The sequence below is a fragment of the Tasmannia lanceolata genome, unplaced genomic scaffold (assembly GCF_043159265.1).
Source record: "Tasmannia lanceolata isolate RefF3 unplaced genomic scaffold, GAP_Taslan_0.1 ptg000005l, whole genome shotgun sequence".
NCBI classification, from domain to species: Eukaryota; Viridiplantae; Streptophyta; class Magnoliopsida; order Canellales; family Winteraceae; genus Tasmannia; species Tasmannia lanceolata.
In genome coordinates this window covers 9,383,487-9,397,199 of record NW_027518682.1, presented here as the reverse complement: position 1 = coordinate 9,397,199, position 13,713 = coordinate 9,383,487, and the positions used below count along the sequence as shown (strand labels likewise).

The window sequence follows — 13,713 nt, the reverse complement described above, 5'->3', positions numbered from 1 at the left end:
GTTTTAGCTTATAAAATTTAGGAGTTAAAGTTTGCCGCACACCCTCCTTTAACGGGTGCGAATTATCCTACAGGGAGTGCGAATTTATCACACCCCCTTGAAAATAATGCTCCGCTAAAGATAGTGATATGCATCTTTTTCATCTTTCTTACCTTCCTTCCCAGAATACAACAATGCAAAAGACAATGAGTTCCCACATTATGTGAATAAAAAGATTAGGGTTCTCATATTTAAGTGAATACAAAAAGATTCCGAGATTCCCAGCCGAAACTCTCTCTCTCTCTCTCTCTCTCTCAAAAAACAAAACAGCCTGTTCGTTCGTTGCCCACCACTCGTTTGCAAGAATGCAGTTTGCATGTTCCCTTATAAAAAACGAAGGCTTCTCAAAACTGATTGTTGGGAATTCAGACATACCATGTTGCCTTTCCAGAGCGTTCAAGAAGCCGAGGTGGCTCTGGGGAGGTCACTAACGTGGGCAGACAGGGTATGGTTTCGATACTCGGCTAATACCGATGATTTCTATCTCTATTGTCACAACATGTTCTTCCTATTATTTTTCTTCTCCATTGTTCCTCTACCTCTTGTGTTCATGGAGCTAAAGCGTTCCAAAACTCTAAACAAGTACAAGCTCCAGCCCAAGGTTCGAATCCCCTCAAATGACGTTTTAAAATGCTACAAAGACGTCATGAGCCTCTTCATCTTCGTTGTTGGACCCCTCCAGCTCGCTTCTTACCCCACCTTCAAGGTCATTTACCATTTTACCCCTATATCTCTATCTGTATATTTTTCTTTCTTTCTTTCTTAGGGTTTTGAATTTCTTTCTTTCTTTTTTTTTTTTGGGTTTGAAATGATGCAATTCAATTGATGAGAAAAGAATACAATAACCGTTTGAAGACATGGATTTTATAATCCAATTGAGATTTTACAAGCTAAAATCTTGATTTTACAATCCTGGATTATATAATGCAAATTTTACAACCTTGATTTTATAAGATTAAACCTAGATTTTACAATCCTGGATTATAGAATACAAATTTTATAACCTTGATTTTGTAAGATAAAAACTAGATTTTACAATCCTGGATTATAGAATACAAATTTTAGAACCTTGATTTTATAAGATAAAAACTAGATTTTACAATCCTGGATTATAGAATACTAATTTTAGTTTATAAATTCCAGCTTTTAGCTTGTAAAAACAATCCAACACTATAAAATCCATGTATCCAAACGGGTCCTAAGGGTTTTGAATTTCATTATTCTATATTTTGTTCTTCCTATAGTGGATTGGGATTCGAACGGGATTGCCGCTTCCGTCGGGGTGGGAAATCTTTTTCCAGCTTCTGGTGTATTTCTTGATCGAGGATTACACCAATTATTGGATTCATCGTTTGTTGCATTGCAAATGGGGGTATGAGAAGATCCACCACGTCCACCACGAGTTCACAGCGCCGATCGGGTTTGCCGCCCCGTACGCGCATTGGGCTGAGATTTTGATTCTCGGCATTCCATCGTTCCTCGGCCCCGCCTTGATCCCCGGACACATAATCACGTTCTGGCTTTGGATGATTCTGCGGCAGATTGAAGCCATCGAGACGCATAGCGGGTAATGCACCCTGTACTTTTATCTTTTATCTCTATTAATTAATTTAGTTTTAAGGATTTTGTGTTATATGTTAATTGTGATGTTATTTCTATTCGGGGTTGTAATTGTAATTGTTTCCTGATGGTAGACGTTGAGTTGTTTCTAGCATCTTTATATGTAACTTGCTTTTAACAGTAAATATTCAAATAGGGAAAGAGGAATTCATAGGATTGCTGTGCGTTTAAGTTTAAAAGGTTGATAGTGATTACTTTAATTGATTAGTTTTTGTATGCAGGCTATTGTTAGGATCCTAAAAGCTTAGATGGTGATATGGAATGAGAGAACGACCTGCTTTTTTGTCATTATCTTGCCTTGGCACCATTTTAGATGGTTACTTTATGCTACAGTCCAGGATAGTGATTGACATTGTTGAACTATATTGATGCAGGTTTTGCTTTTTGTTAATTTTCTGTAAATGGTACTTTTTTTTGTAAGTTTTGGCATATATCTTGCTGCCTTTTTTTATATTCTGTCTAGAATTAATTTATTTTAGTTTCTTGATTTTATTTTGCTTTCCGTCGAGCAAAAACATATTTTTGTGCAGGGAGTACTCTTTATCCCGTTCTCACTCTACATGTTTCACAGAATTGATGAAGAAAAGCAGTGTTTAATTATCTCCTATATCTGTTGAAGCACGCATCCAACACCGTCAACTGGTAGCATTGTGAACAACTTTTATGCTATTGTTGGTAACTGCAACTTGATATGCTATGTCATGTTCTATGTCTGTTGGCTGCAGATTGGACTGGATGCAATCATGGGTTAGGTATTTTATATTTGATCCTTCTCGAATAAGGATCAAACACGACCTGCAGCAAATGTCAAGACACGATGCAAAGAAACACAATCACACAATCACACAAGATTTACATGGTTCGACAGTGTGCCTACGTCCATGGGAGAACAATTTTCACTATTTTGGTTCCAGGGTTACAAATTCTTCTTCTTGGCCAATAAAACACAAAGTAAATCTCACAACCCGTAACCCTAACATGTGGCTTACATATTGATTCCACTATACAAAGAAATCTATCGAAATATCCTTCAGTGTAACACGAAAAACAAATTTTCCTTATGGGGCGCTGCCTGCATGTGTCTCACGCACATTAGTCCACCAGGGTCCTGTAAATGTCAAAATACAAGACATATGCACAATACTTTAGTTGACTACTACTAACAACTTACAGACTGAAAACCCAGAATGTCCATTCTGAGTGCAGGCTACCCAATTTTTGCCACCACAATTGCTACATTGTTCATGTAACTCTCTACAGTGGATTACAATGGCTGTTGGGAACCCATTCTACTATTGGTGGGAGTTAGGGGTTGACATATGATGTATAAACAATGTGTCTAAGCATGAGATATTTACTCATCAAGGCATATTTGCCTGAATGGCTGGTAGAGCGACTTTATGTATCTATAACTCAGCGCTGGGAGCCTGCTCAAGGCCACATGTTGCCTTCTTTAGCTTGCAAACATCTACTGGAAGCTAGGATCTTTAAACACTTATCTATATGTTCTTCAAACCTCCATGCATCGGTGCATTTCTTATTCATCCAGTTAATAAAAAAGTACTGAAAAATGGCTCCGATGGTCCCTAATTTGGACAATACCAGAACATATTATCATATGATCCATTCTATATTCTCGACTGGACTATTGAAGCTGTCATTTTATTCATTCAAAAACTACTGTAAGTCCTTTCACAGCCAAGATAGCTTGAAACCTTCTATAGATCCATGGGATTTAAGTTTTGATGTTATAAACTTATATTCTATATTCAGCTAACAACATTTTCATATAGGGGTAATTCAGCCAGACCTAATTGATTATTCTTATGGAATGCCTTCATTTCTTCATTTGTAGCATTCACACAATTAAGCTAATAGGACCTAGAAATATGTCCTTGTAGGAAATATGTTCCTGATTTTTTATGTTCTGCTAACAATACAATATGCTGATGATGAATCCATAATAGGAGGCAAACCTCTGAATGAAATGTGTGGTTTAGATGAACTTTTGAAAATGCTTTTTCTAGTGATGCTGATCGTCTAGAAGAAAAAAGCACGCCTGCTGGCAAATGTGAATAATTGTTGTTCAAGAAGGATGACGGTATGTGCTGATCTACAATGTCAATCAAGAGCAAATCATAGTTGTTTGTATCACAGTTTTTTTCAATTTGAATCTGGTTTGTAGGTGATGGACTCAAAATTTTACAAAATGGGGATAATAGTAAAATACTCAACTCAACTCAACTAAGCCTTTGTCCCAAACTAGTTGGGGTAGGGGTTGGCTAAGGAATCCTTTAGAAAATCTTCATGAAGAAGGTGAAAGGATCTACCCAGCTCAAATTGACTAAGTCTAATCCTGACACTAGCGGGTTCGTCTACGTGGATCATTTTCTTTCATTCTATCATATCCTCATGTTCTCTGTTATGTTCCTAGCACGCAAGTCTTTCCTCATTGTTTCTACCCAAGTTGTTTTCGGTCTGCCCCTACCTCTTTTTACTCCATCAACGTGGCACGAGTCACTTCTCCTCACTGGAGCATCCAAAGGCCTACGTTGGATATGCCCAAACCATCTTAAGCGGTGCTCTCTCATCTTCTCCTCAATTGGTCCCACCCCCACCTTTTTACGGATGTCTTCATTTTTAATTCGATCTAATCTTGTGTGGCCGCACATCCATCTAAGCATTCGCATCTCCGCTACACACATCTTATGCACATGCTGCTTCTTGGTAGCCCAACATTCTGAGCCATACAGCATGGCTGACCTCACAATTGTCTTATAAAACTTTCCCTTCAACTTGGCAGGTATTTTACGCTCGCACAGAACTCTTGAATGGCTATTCCTAAAAGTAAAATCCCTTAGTAAAATAAGGAGAGAGAAAAGGAGTAGTTACACTTCATGCTATTCCTAAAAGTAAAAGCGATGAACATAAAAGTTAAAATACTTTAATATATAAGAGGGAAAGAGAGCCCACGAGTAAGGGAAAAGAAATCCCTAAATTTAAGGGAAAAAATAACTCACACGAAAAAGGAAATAAGTCACCCATGTTTCAAAAGGGAGATTACGTAACTCCCCACAAAAGAGGAAGTTGTGATCGTGGAATGCCGGATAAGGGATGAGGCCCACAACGGCTCAAAGATAGGAAATTTGAGATTGTGAAGAGAAATTAAGGGATGTGGTGGCAGTTGTCAACCAATTCAAGGGAGTTCTATAAATAAAGGAAAGACCCTTTGGAGATCCGGATCCAATCTTGGTGAGAAAAAAGATATGCAAAGGGGAATCGGATCGGATCTTCTGGGAAAAAAGGTTGCAGGAGAAACAAAAGAAAGATGAGAGAAAGGTAAGAAAATATTTGGCTAACAGTTTCTTTTTCTTATTCTTTTTTTTTTGAGTAGATTTTATCTGGGGAAGAAGACCATTCTCTTTCATGAGAAGGATGAAGAAGATCCTTTTAGAATCTCTTCCAGAGACTTTCTAAAGATCTCTTTAGGATCTCTTCTCAAAGACTTCCTAAAGGGAGAAGATCTTTCTCTTCCGGGAGAAAGACGAAAAAGAGGGTGGTTTCCCCCCAATAGATAAAGATGACGGTTTCTCCAAAAGAAAAGAAGACATTTCTCCTTTGGGAGAAAAAAAATCCTTTTAGAATCTCTTTCCAGAGATTTAAAGGTGTCCCTTTAGGATCTCTTCCTATAGACTCCCTAAAGGGAGAAGACTTTTCTCTTCCAGGAGAAAGGTGATGAAGACGGAGGTTTCCCTCAAAAGATAAAGACGGCGATTTCTACAAAAGAAATAAGACCTTTCTCCTTTGGGAGAAAGAAGAAAATACCTTTAGAATATCTTTCTCTCTAAAGGTCCCTTTAGGATCTCTTCCCAGAAACTCCCTAAAAGGAGAAGACCTTTCTCCTCCGGGAGAAGGATGATAAACATGATGGCTCCCCAAAGGGAAGATGAAGAAAGTTTGGGGAGATAAAGAAAGTCCCCAGGACAAAGAAATTCCATCCAAAAGGATCTGTTAACAAAAATCAAATCTTTCCGGGGGATAATTAACTAAAAGTTGTATTTAGATAGGGAACCTCTTGATGGATAATCGAAGGTATTTTCTTTCTTCAAGAAATGAAATTAACGGTCGATAAAGCTGGAAGTGTACGATCCTTATGAAAATTAATAAAACCTCTTCCCACAAGAGGAAAATTTGATCCTAATATGTTTTATGTGTGTGATTTCCCTTTTCATGCATGTGAATTTTGTTGCGAACAATAGGTCAATTTGCAATGGGGCCAATCAACACAGTTCAATGGGAGTGGACGTAGTTTGTCATTTATTTGCTCTGACTTTTACATTATTTTACTTGATCTGTGGAATCTGTTTCTTTGTATTATGGAACCAATTCAATCATTTTGCACATTATTGATTACTGACTGAATGGTTGAGTGTTTCTTGTATCAATTATTATCTGAGTTCATTATGTAGGTCTCGGTTGTCATTGATTATCACAATCTTTTTAAGCTGTCATTGGTTTTTTGGGAGCTGGAAAATCTATCCCTTTTAATTTCTGTGACCACCCCCTACTACTTGGAGGGGGTAATCACCCCCCGCCCCCCTCGCTCTCTCCCGTTCATACGCAGGCCCCACCTTACCTTAGCAAAAGTCATACTGACATAAGAAACCATCTTCTTCCATTCTACGCCCTCTCCTCTACTTCCCAAATCAAAGGGTAGAAGACTATTTCCTTCATCTCTCTCTGAAACTCCTCTCCCTAACCCAACTTCTCTTTTTCAAGATTTCCTATCTACCTCAATCCTGTTTCTCCACCATCACCACTCCCTTCTTTCCTCTCTTTTTTTTCTTTTCTAAAATCTCAACAAAAACAAATAAAAAAGTATACCCACAAAGTCACAAACCCAAAGGAGAAGAAATGATAACAAAACAAAATAAATAGAAAGGGAGAAGAGAAGAAGATTGATAGGGGACCATGATGCCAAGAAAATAATGAAATTGAGTAAGTTGCTAATTGAGAGCAGCTTAGAAAATAAGAGGTGGCTAGTTTGGAATTGCTAACTTAAGAAGTTGCTAATTTTAGCAACTAAAGAAATAGAAAGCTACTAATGCTATGAATGACATTAGATTTAGAAGGGATTTCTAAATCTAATGCAATTATCAAGACTAGAAACATGCTCCATGGGCATTTTTTGTAAATTGGGCAAGGCCAACCATGTGCCACATCACCCATGTGAGGTGATCTAGTGATGCCATCGAATGATGTCACCCACGTGTTTTCTCTCTCGTCACTTCAATTCTCTTGGATCAAGTTGAGCCATCGATTTGGATCTGTTGAAATCGCCTTACAGCCTTTGGATGATCCATTGGTTGCTGGTAATTTTCTGCCAACTCTTCAACCCGATCATTGATTTGAACCATCCAGATCATTGATCCGATAGATTTGATCAGATCCACCTGCACCATCATCCCCTTTTTGAAAAGAACTCGTCCACATGCTTGAATCATCTCCATGGAAAGGATACAAGTGATGGATATTGAAGACATGGATACTGATTCTTTTACTGAGAAAAGAGCTTGGGTGCCATTGATCCCAATTCTTTTATCATGTTCATGGGGGACACATGCACATAATCTAACGCTAGCGAGACCTAATCTTCTTCTTCTTCTTCTTCTTTTTGAAATCCAGCTTTCATACCAAAAAGAAAATATCTTTTTTTAAAAAAAATCCGTTCTTACAATCAAATCCCAAACTGCCCTCGCCTCCCTTACCTAAATGGTCTTTACCTGGCCATCAAGTCCCTCGGACACGTAAGTCCATTGGCGAGCACCTTTTACAATAGAGGTAATGCTATTGACAATAAAGGTTTCATTGTCCTTTTGATGAGCCCTCTAAATGTTGCATATTGATAGACCATATTAGTCTGCCTAAGACTCAGATTTGTAACATCAGGGTGCCATGTGAGTGGCTAATTAGGTATAGAAGTCATTACTGTAACCTTGGCACATGGTGGACAATCACAAGCACTCAAATAGTTTGCAGATGTGCCATACCCCATTGGCCAATTGGTCACTAAACTCACCATTATTGTAATGTTATGTAATGATTAAGAAGGATTAAAGACCAAGGTTCATCAACCTTTGTACATGTAACCTTACAAAAAAACATTAGTTCATGTGGGTCATTGATAGGCACTAGTTAAAACTCGAGACTCCCATATAAAGCCGTATGGGTTATTGATCTAGCAATCTTTTCTTAAATGTTGAGCGACAAATGGCATTAGCTTGGTGGTCTATTGTGGAAAGTATAAACTGTCTTTGATTATATTCTTGACAAACAGCCTTTATGCCATCCAAGGATGTCTTTGCAAGGGTAGTGGTTTATCCATTCATGATTGACCAATTCAATGTAGAGTTGTAGACGCCCCCCCCAACCCACCCACACACACAAACACCATATTATGGCCTATATGACCTACTCCTTTACTTGTTTGGTGATTTATATATTTGGTATCCTTTGCTATCCTATTGTATTATAGAGTGTTGATGCAAGACTGTATTTGTCTCTTTGCTGGGATCTGCCTTAGATACTGAATTCTATGCCGCCTAGACTAGATGCAAGCCTGTGCAGGTTGTTTTGCTTTCTTTCTGCTGATTTGAGATGAACATCTGGACTTGGTGAGTCATGTTTGTTGTTTGGCTTGGTCATCAATCACCAATAGCCGTTATTATGAATACCGTTTTGTTAGGTGTTTTGTTTTGTTTCGGAAAAAAGCACTATGACATGAGAATTTTCTTCAATAGGTAATATATTAAAAAAGGAGAAATATTTAGAAAAATATAAAAAAACCATTATATCGACCAAATTTTAAAAATGAAACATTTAACTACTTAAAACATCTACGATAGGTCTATAGTCATGAAATTGCGTCTTCATAGGCCTAATTAATATGAAATTTAGTGCAAAACATCAATGGAGCTAATCATTCAACATGCCAACTATGAATATTACAAATAGAAATCAAGTTTGAAAGCTTAGGAAATATGAACACATATTTTTTTGACAAAAGACATTCTCTTAAAACTTTTAGAAGAATTTGAGGAAGATAAGAGTTTTGAAGTGATGAAAATAGGGCATTGGATGTGTTTTATAGCTCTCATTCGCTTGGGATGGTAAGAAACATAAAATGCACGTTATAAAGCGAGCAAAAATTAAGGGTGAAAGACTAAAATGACGAAAACTAGTCATTTCTGAATTTTTCCATAATTCTGGATCTCTTCCGGTCACAACTGGGCATTCTGCTCTATTTCGTCCGGTCAAACAGAACGAAACAGGGCCAGAATTTCTGTCCTGTACCGGTTTTATCACTGGTATGGTAAGTTCCGTCCCTTCCGGATGAAACTGAACGGATTTCATCACTATGCTAGTAACACTAAAGGGAACAGTTTCTAAGTGGGCCTTCTGCAAATGTTGAATGCCAAGTTTCTTCTTGTAGTCAGTTGATCTTTAGACCTTTCATGCCACGGTCCATCCTGGGTTTGTGCTTCATATATGCCTACACTAAAGATCCTTATTTGCATGGGGTCTTAATCTGCGTCAGACCTTTTCCATCACATTTGAGCTCCATCACTATCCTATAATCAACACCATGTTCAGTTTGTGCTCTAGTGATTATCATATGATGTAATTGTCATGTGTCCAGCTTTCTGTATTTTATCAGATGTGTGTTTTTCTCATAACCTTGTGCATCCTAACTCTACTCACTTGGACATCAACCTATAAATGAACTTCCTCTTCTAGTGCTGTAATAGTGAATCGGGTTAGAGAATAATATGGCATGTATGCAATATTTGTGTGATATATGGGGAGATTTTTGTGCTGCAATAATTCTGAATTTTGAATGAAGTTCAGAATCAACTTTTCCACTGCATTTTTTTTTTATCTTAGAGCTTTGTTGACAACCCACACATTTCAGAAACTTCAGCTAATTCACAAATTCTGATATCTTTGTCAATTATGCTATCCAAATTATCATTTATGTTCTATACCCATTCAAGATGTAATAATCAATATCATGGTCTAATAAATTTGATATGCTTCGGATTCCATTCCATTGTTTGATTTAATTAGTCTTGACACATCAGGATGAAATCAAAACACATACCATATTGATTATTGCGACTAAAAATCATCACTGAGCCTTTCAAAAAGATGAATCATCACTGAGCTATAAATATGTACAAATTTCTCTCTTCATTTTAAGGAATGTTTTCCTTCATAGTTCTCGGAGACTAGGCGATATTTTATCTGTTTGGCATGAGACCAAGTCCAAGTGTTTTGAGTGTTATTGCATCAAAAATTTCGTCTTTCTGCAATTTGTCTCTAATGCCCTAGTATTATGCAGTTATGATTTCCCTCGAAGTCCCACAAAATATATTCCCTTCTATGGAGGAGCGCAATACCACGATTACCATCATTATGTTGGAGGGCAAAGCCAGAGCAACTTTGCTTCGGTGTTTACCTACTGTGATTACATATATGGAACCGACAAGGTTTGTCAATTCTTCCTGGTCATACCATTCATTGAATGATTCAAAAGGAACAGCAGCAGGGTATTTATTAATGCTTGTTTGCAATCATCTCAGGGCTATCGATACCAGAAAGAGCACCTCGCAAAGGTAAATCAAAACCCTCTCCTTTTTGTGTGATTTCCAATCTGATGTTTGTGTGTAGGATTGCATCCTTATTTTTATTTTGAATCTTTCCCACTGACCTATTAGCTGAGGGAGCAATGGAAAAGTGGCGAACAAAATGGAGTGGATCACGATTCGGCACAGGATCAGAAGTCCAAGTAACCATGATCTTAAAAACCCATCATTTCAAAAATCCATTCTTGGTATGCTTATCACACCATGCATTAACTTTTGACGCCCGGTTGCCAAGCTGAGCTCAATGATTGTTGCTCATAGGACCACTTCCTGTAGACAAATTCATATTTTTTTAACTTGTATGGTTTGTCTTTGCCATGTCTTCTCTGGGAAGCATCTTGTTGTCTTCTGGGTAGTCAAGATCCAAGACATGAATGTATGGAGTAGCTGTTTCTTGATATTATGATTAAAGCTGTTTTGTTCTGGAAAAAACGTGAAATGCTTGTTTTATCAAAGAATTGTGTTAATCTTCATTATGGCAAAGCCACCACATGGAAAATTTTGGGGATTTGGACTACAGGAACTGTTTGATCATGTGTTTTTTGCCCATCGAGTGTAATTTCTTGCATGTCTTTAGCTTTGTAATTGTTCGTTTGAAGACAACAAAGTTGGGATGGCTAATATTTTCTAGTCATTGTGTTTTTTCGGCTGTGGCCAATCCTTGTTTGTGGTTTTGCAGGCAACCCGAAACGCGCCATCTTGAGTCATCCCTTTAAGATTTTGGCTGAGAGAACCAGCCCCTTTGTGTCCAACCCAATCTCCATGTCTATTGTAGACTTGTATAGTACTGTTTGTAGGTATGGATGTTCTGGATCATCGGACTCCTTCGCCGCCTTATAAATTATAAGATATTTAGCTACCGTTTGTATGATATTAAGAGTTCATGTCACAAAATAATGAAAAGCTGAGTTAATGATTATGGGTTCTTACCCGCCCACTTCAGATCGGATTCTCCTATGACATGGTTATGATCCATTCGGTTCCTATATTTGTGTGTTGGGATCCTTTCGAGTCTACTTTCCAAGTATGGATCACAATCCATTTCGAATTGGTGTCCAGAGTCCTACTTATGTTGTACACAATAAAAGCTGAGAGAGACCAAGTCCATGTTTGTAGATCTCAATAAGAAAGTTTTGCTAGAAAGGGAAGACAATACTCAGTTAAAGTACCCCAAGTACTGAATTCCACAATAACCACTCATAAACGAAATGAAAAGAAAATCATATCTATACATTCATATAAATCATATTTCACCAAAATTTCGGCCGAAATTTAATAATGAATAAAATATTTGTTTCGATTTTTGTACCAAATTTCGACCGAAATTTCAAAATTTCAAGGTCCGAAACTGGTACCGAAACCGAAATTTTAAACCTTGCATTCATATAATCATATATAATGGGAAAGCCTCCCCCCCTCCCGGTTTCTGGGAGCCCTTTAACACTTTTCTTTGCCTTAAAAACTTAATAACGTTAGGGGGGGGGGGGGGGGGGGGAGGGAATTATCATTTCCCTATATAATATACAATCTGAGGCGGCCTGGAAAGAAAACAAGAATGGAAATTGTTTTGAGTGCATGAGGTAAGAAACTAATCTTGCACTTAATTATACAATGATTTTTTATGTATATTTGGTTTCTAGTGATTGTATTGTCATCTTCAATAGAAAAGAAAAATGATTTTATCCTGTCATTTGCTCACACCCTTTCTCCAAGTGCCTGGAAAACAGGGAAAAGAAAAACTTAACTAATAGAATTTAATTTTTCCTGTTTTACAGGCACCTTAGCATATTCCCTGAGATAAATTTCATTGTTGCCAAACATGATGTATTTTGTTACGATTCTCAGTTGGGATTGAGAGAGAAGATAGCATGGGAAAAGTCGAGCCAATTGCTGTTGAGAACACCTTGATCAGATGATCCTACCCTTTGATCGGTCATGCTTGTTTACAGCTTCACCTAAAAAGAGCTTACATAGGGATGTCCAATCGGTACGAGATCAAGGCCATGTGGGTCACCTAGAGATAATGATAAAATCTGCATTTTCATTATTCTTAATGATATCTGATCGGAGTCTTGCCTAACCCCAGCTTACTCATAAAAGAATAATGATAACATCTGCATCTGACCATAACCTGTTTGGGGCCAAAAAAAAATGGCCGCTCGATGGCGACTGCTAGCCCATCACCCAAATCTCCATGCATAGGGTGGGGCCACTATTTTACACCCATGAGTTAGCCCACCGTCTCCACCCAAATGACCCTAGGCCCTAGCAAATGTTTTAAACAGGGTGTCCCTAGTAATGAAAAGGGGCGCATATATCAGCTCCCTAAAACCCTAAAAAAACCCCACACCAAACTTCTCCACTCTCCCTCTCTCCTTCACACCACGTTGCAATCTCAAAATGCCCTCATTAACCACAAAAATCCCCCCTAAATCCCTCTCCAGGCTCCTCTCCCATGCCAAAATCATCCCCCGCTCTCTCTCCTCATCATCTCCGGCCACCGAGACCCGAACACAGCAACTCGAGCGAATCGCGGACGAGCTCCTCGACCTCACAAAGCTCGAGAGGTATGATTACTCCATCCTCTTCCGCCATAAAATGGGTTTAAACCGGTATGGCCCCGCGATCTCCGGCCTCGACACCGCCGGAGGATCATTAGGCTCATCGGCGGCAGCTGAGTCATCAAAACCTGCTGCCGAGAAAACGGCATTCGATATAAAGCTCGAGAAATTTGAGGCGGCCTCGAAAATCAAGATTATAAAGGAGGTGAGGACTTTCACTGATTTAGGGCTTAAGGAGGCGAAGGATCTGGTTGAGAAAGCACCGATTGTATTGAAGAAAGGCGTTACGAAGGAGGAGGCTGATAACATTGTTCAGAAGCTCAAGGATTTGGGAGCCACAGTTGTGTTGGAGTAACCCTAATTTTTTATTTATGCTCTATTTTGAAATTTTGTGTAGGATTACATTTTGCTTGGATTTTATTATGGGGAAATGAAAATTCGGATCATTTGGAGTGACCTAGATCTTCGATTTATACTCTTATGTTAAAAATTCTCTCTGCTATGGTTCGTGGGAATAGGTATGTTCATCTCCTTCGATATACTCTTTAACAATGATCCTTTATCTAAGTTTTTTTTGGAAGATTTTATGAAGACCTCTAGTTTTTTGTTTTGTTAATACTACATTGATGCAGATTTTGCTTCTTGTTAATTTTCCATAAATGGTATTTTTTTTTTGTAAATTTTGGCATATATCTTGCTTGCCTTTTTTTTATTCTGTCTAGAATTAATTAAATTTATTTTGTAAATTTAGTTTCTTGATTTTATTTTGCTTTTCCTATATCTGTTGA

The 13,713-nt window shown here is 38.0% G+C and overlaps 2 protein-coding genes across 4 annotated transcripts; both read left to right on the top strand.

Annotated features, from left to right (window-relative positions):
* The first annotated feature begins 131 nt into the window (after positions 1–131).
* On the top strand, positions 132–11,281 carry LOC143877398 (methylsterol monooxygenase 1-1-like). Of its 3 annotated transcripts, XM_077379411.1 has the most exons (6): positions 142–745; positions 1,284–1,606; positions 10,061–10,208; positions 10,302–10,334; positions 10,437–10,552; positions 11,044–11,281. In XM_077379411.1, the coding sequence occupies exons 1-5, from the start codon at positions 356–358 to the stop codon at positions 10,509–10,511; spliced, it is 969 nt and encodes a 322-aa protein (XP_077235526.1). In that variant the 5' UTR covers positions 142–355; the 3' UTR covers positions 10,512–10,552; positions 11,044–11,281. The 3 variants fall into 3 exon arrangements, with proteins under 3 accessions (XP_077235528.1, XP_077235526.1, XP_077235525.1); XM_077379413.1 differs by lacking the exon at positions 10,437–10,552 and having other exon boundaries at positions 132–745; XM_077379410.1 differs by lacking the exon at positions 11,044–11,281 and having other exon boundaries at positions 143–745; positions 10,437–10,837.
* Positions 11,282–12,494: 1,213 nt separating this feature from the next.
* Positions 12,495–13,381, top strand: LOC143876583 (uncharacterized). The gene has a single exon (XM_077378290.1). The coding sequence runs from the start codon at positions 12,765–12,767 to the stop codon at positions 13,278–13,280; it is 516 nt and encodes a 171-aa protein (XP_077234405.1). The 5' UTR covers positions 12,495–12,764; the 3' UTR covers positions 13,281–13,381.
* Positions 13,382–13,713: the final 332 nt, after the last annotated feature.

Coding starts and splice junctions, on each gene's coding strand:
- LOC143877398 (XM_077379411.1), top strand. CDS start 356: ATGTTCCCTTATAAAAAACGAAGGCTTCTCAAAACTGATTGTTGGGAA. Junction 746..1,283: donor CTTCTTACCCCACCTTCAAG/GTCATTTACCAT, acceptor TTCTTCCTATAG/TGGATTGGGATTCGAACGGG. Junction 1,607..10,060: donor GCCATCGAGACGCATAGCGG/GTAATGCACCCT, acceptor AGTATTATGCAG/TTATGATTTCCCTCGAAGTC.
- LOC143876583 (XM_077378290.1), top strand. CDS start 12,765: ATGCCCTCATTAACCACAAAAATCCCCCCTAAATCCCTCTCCAGGCTC.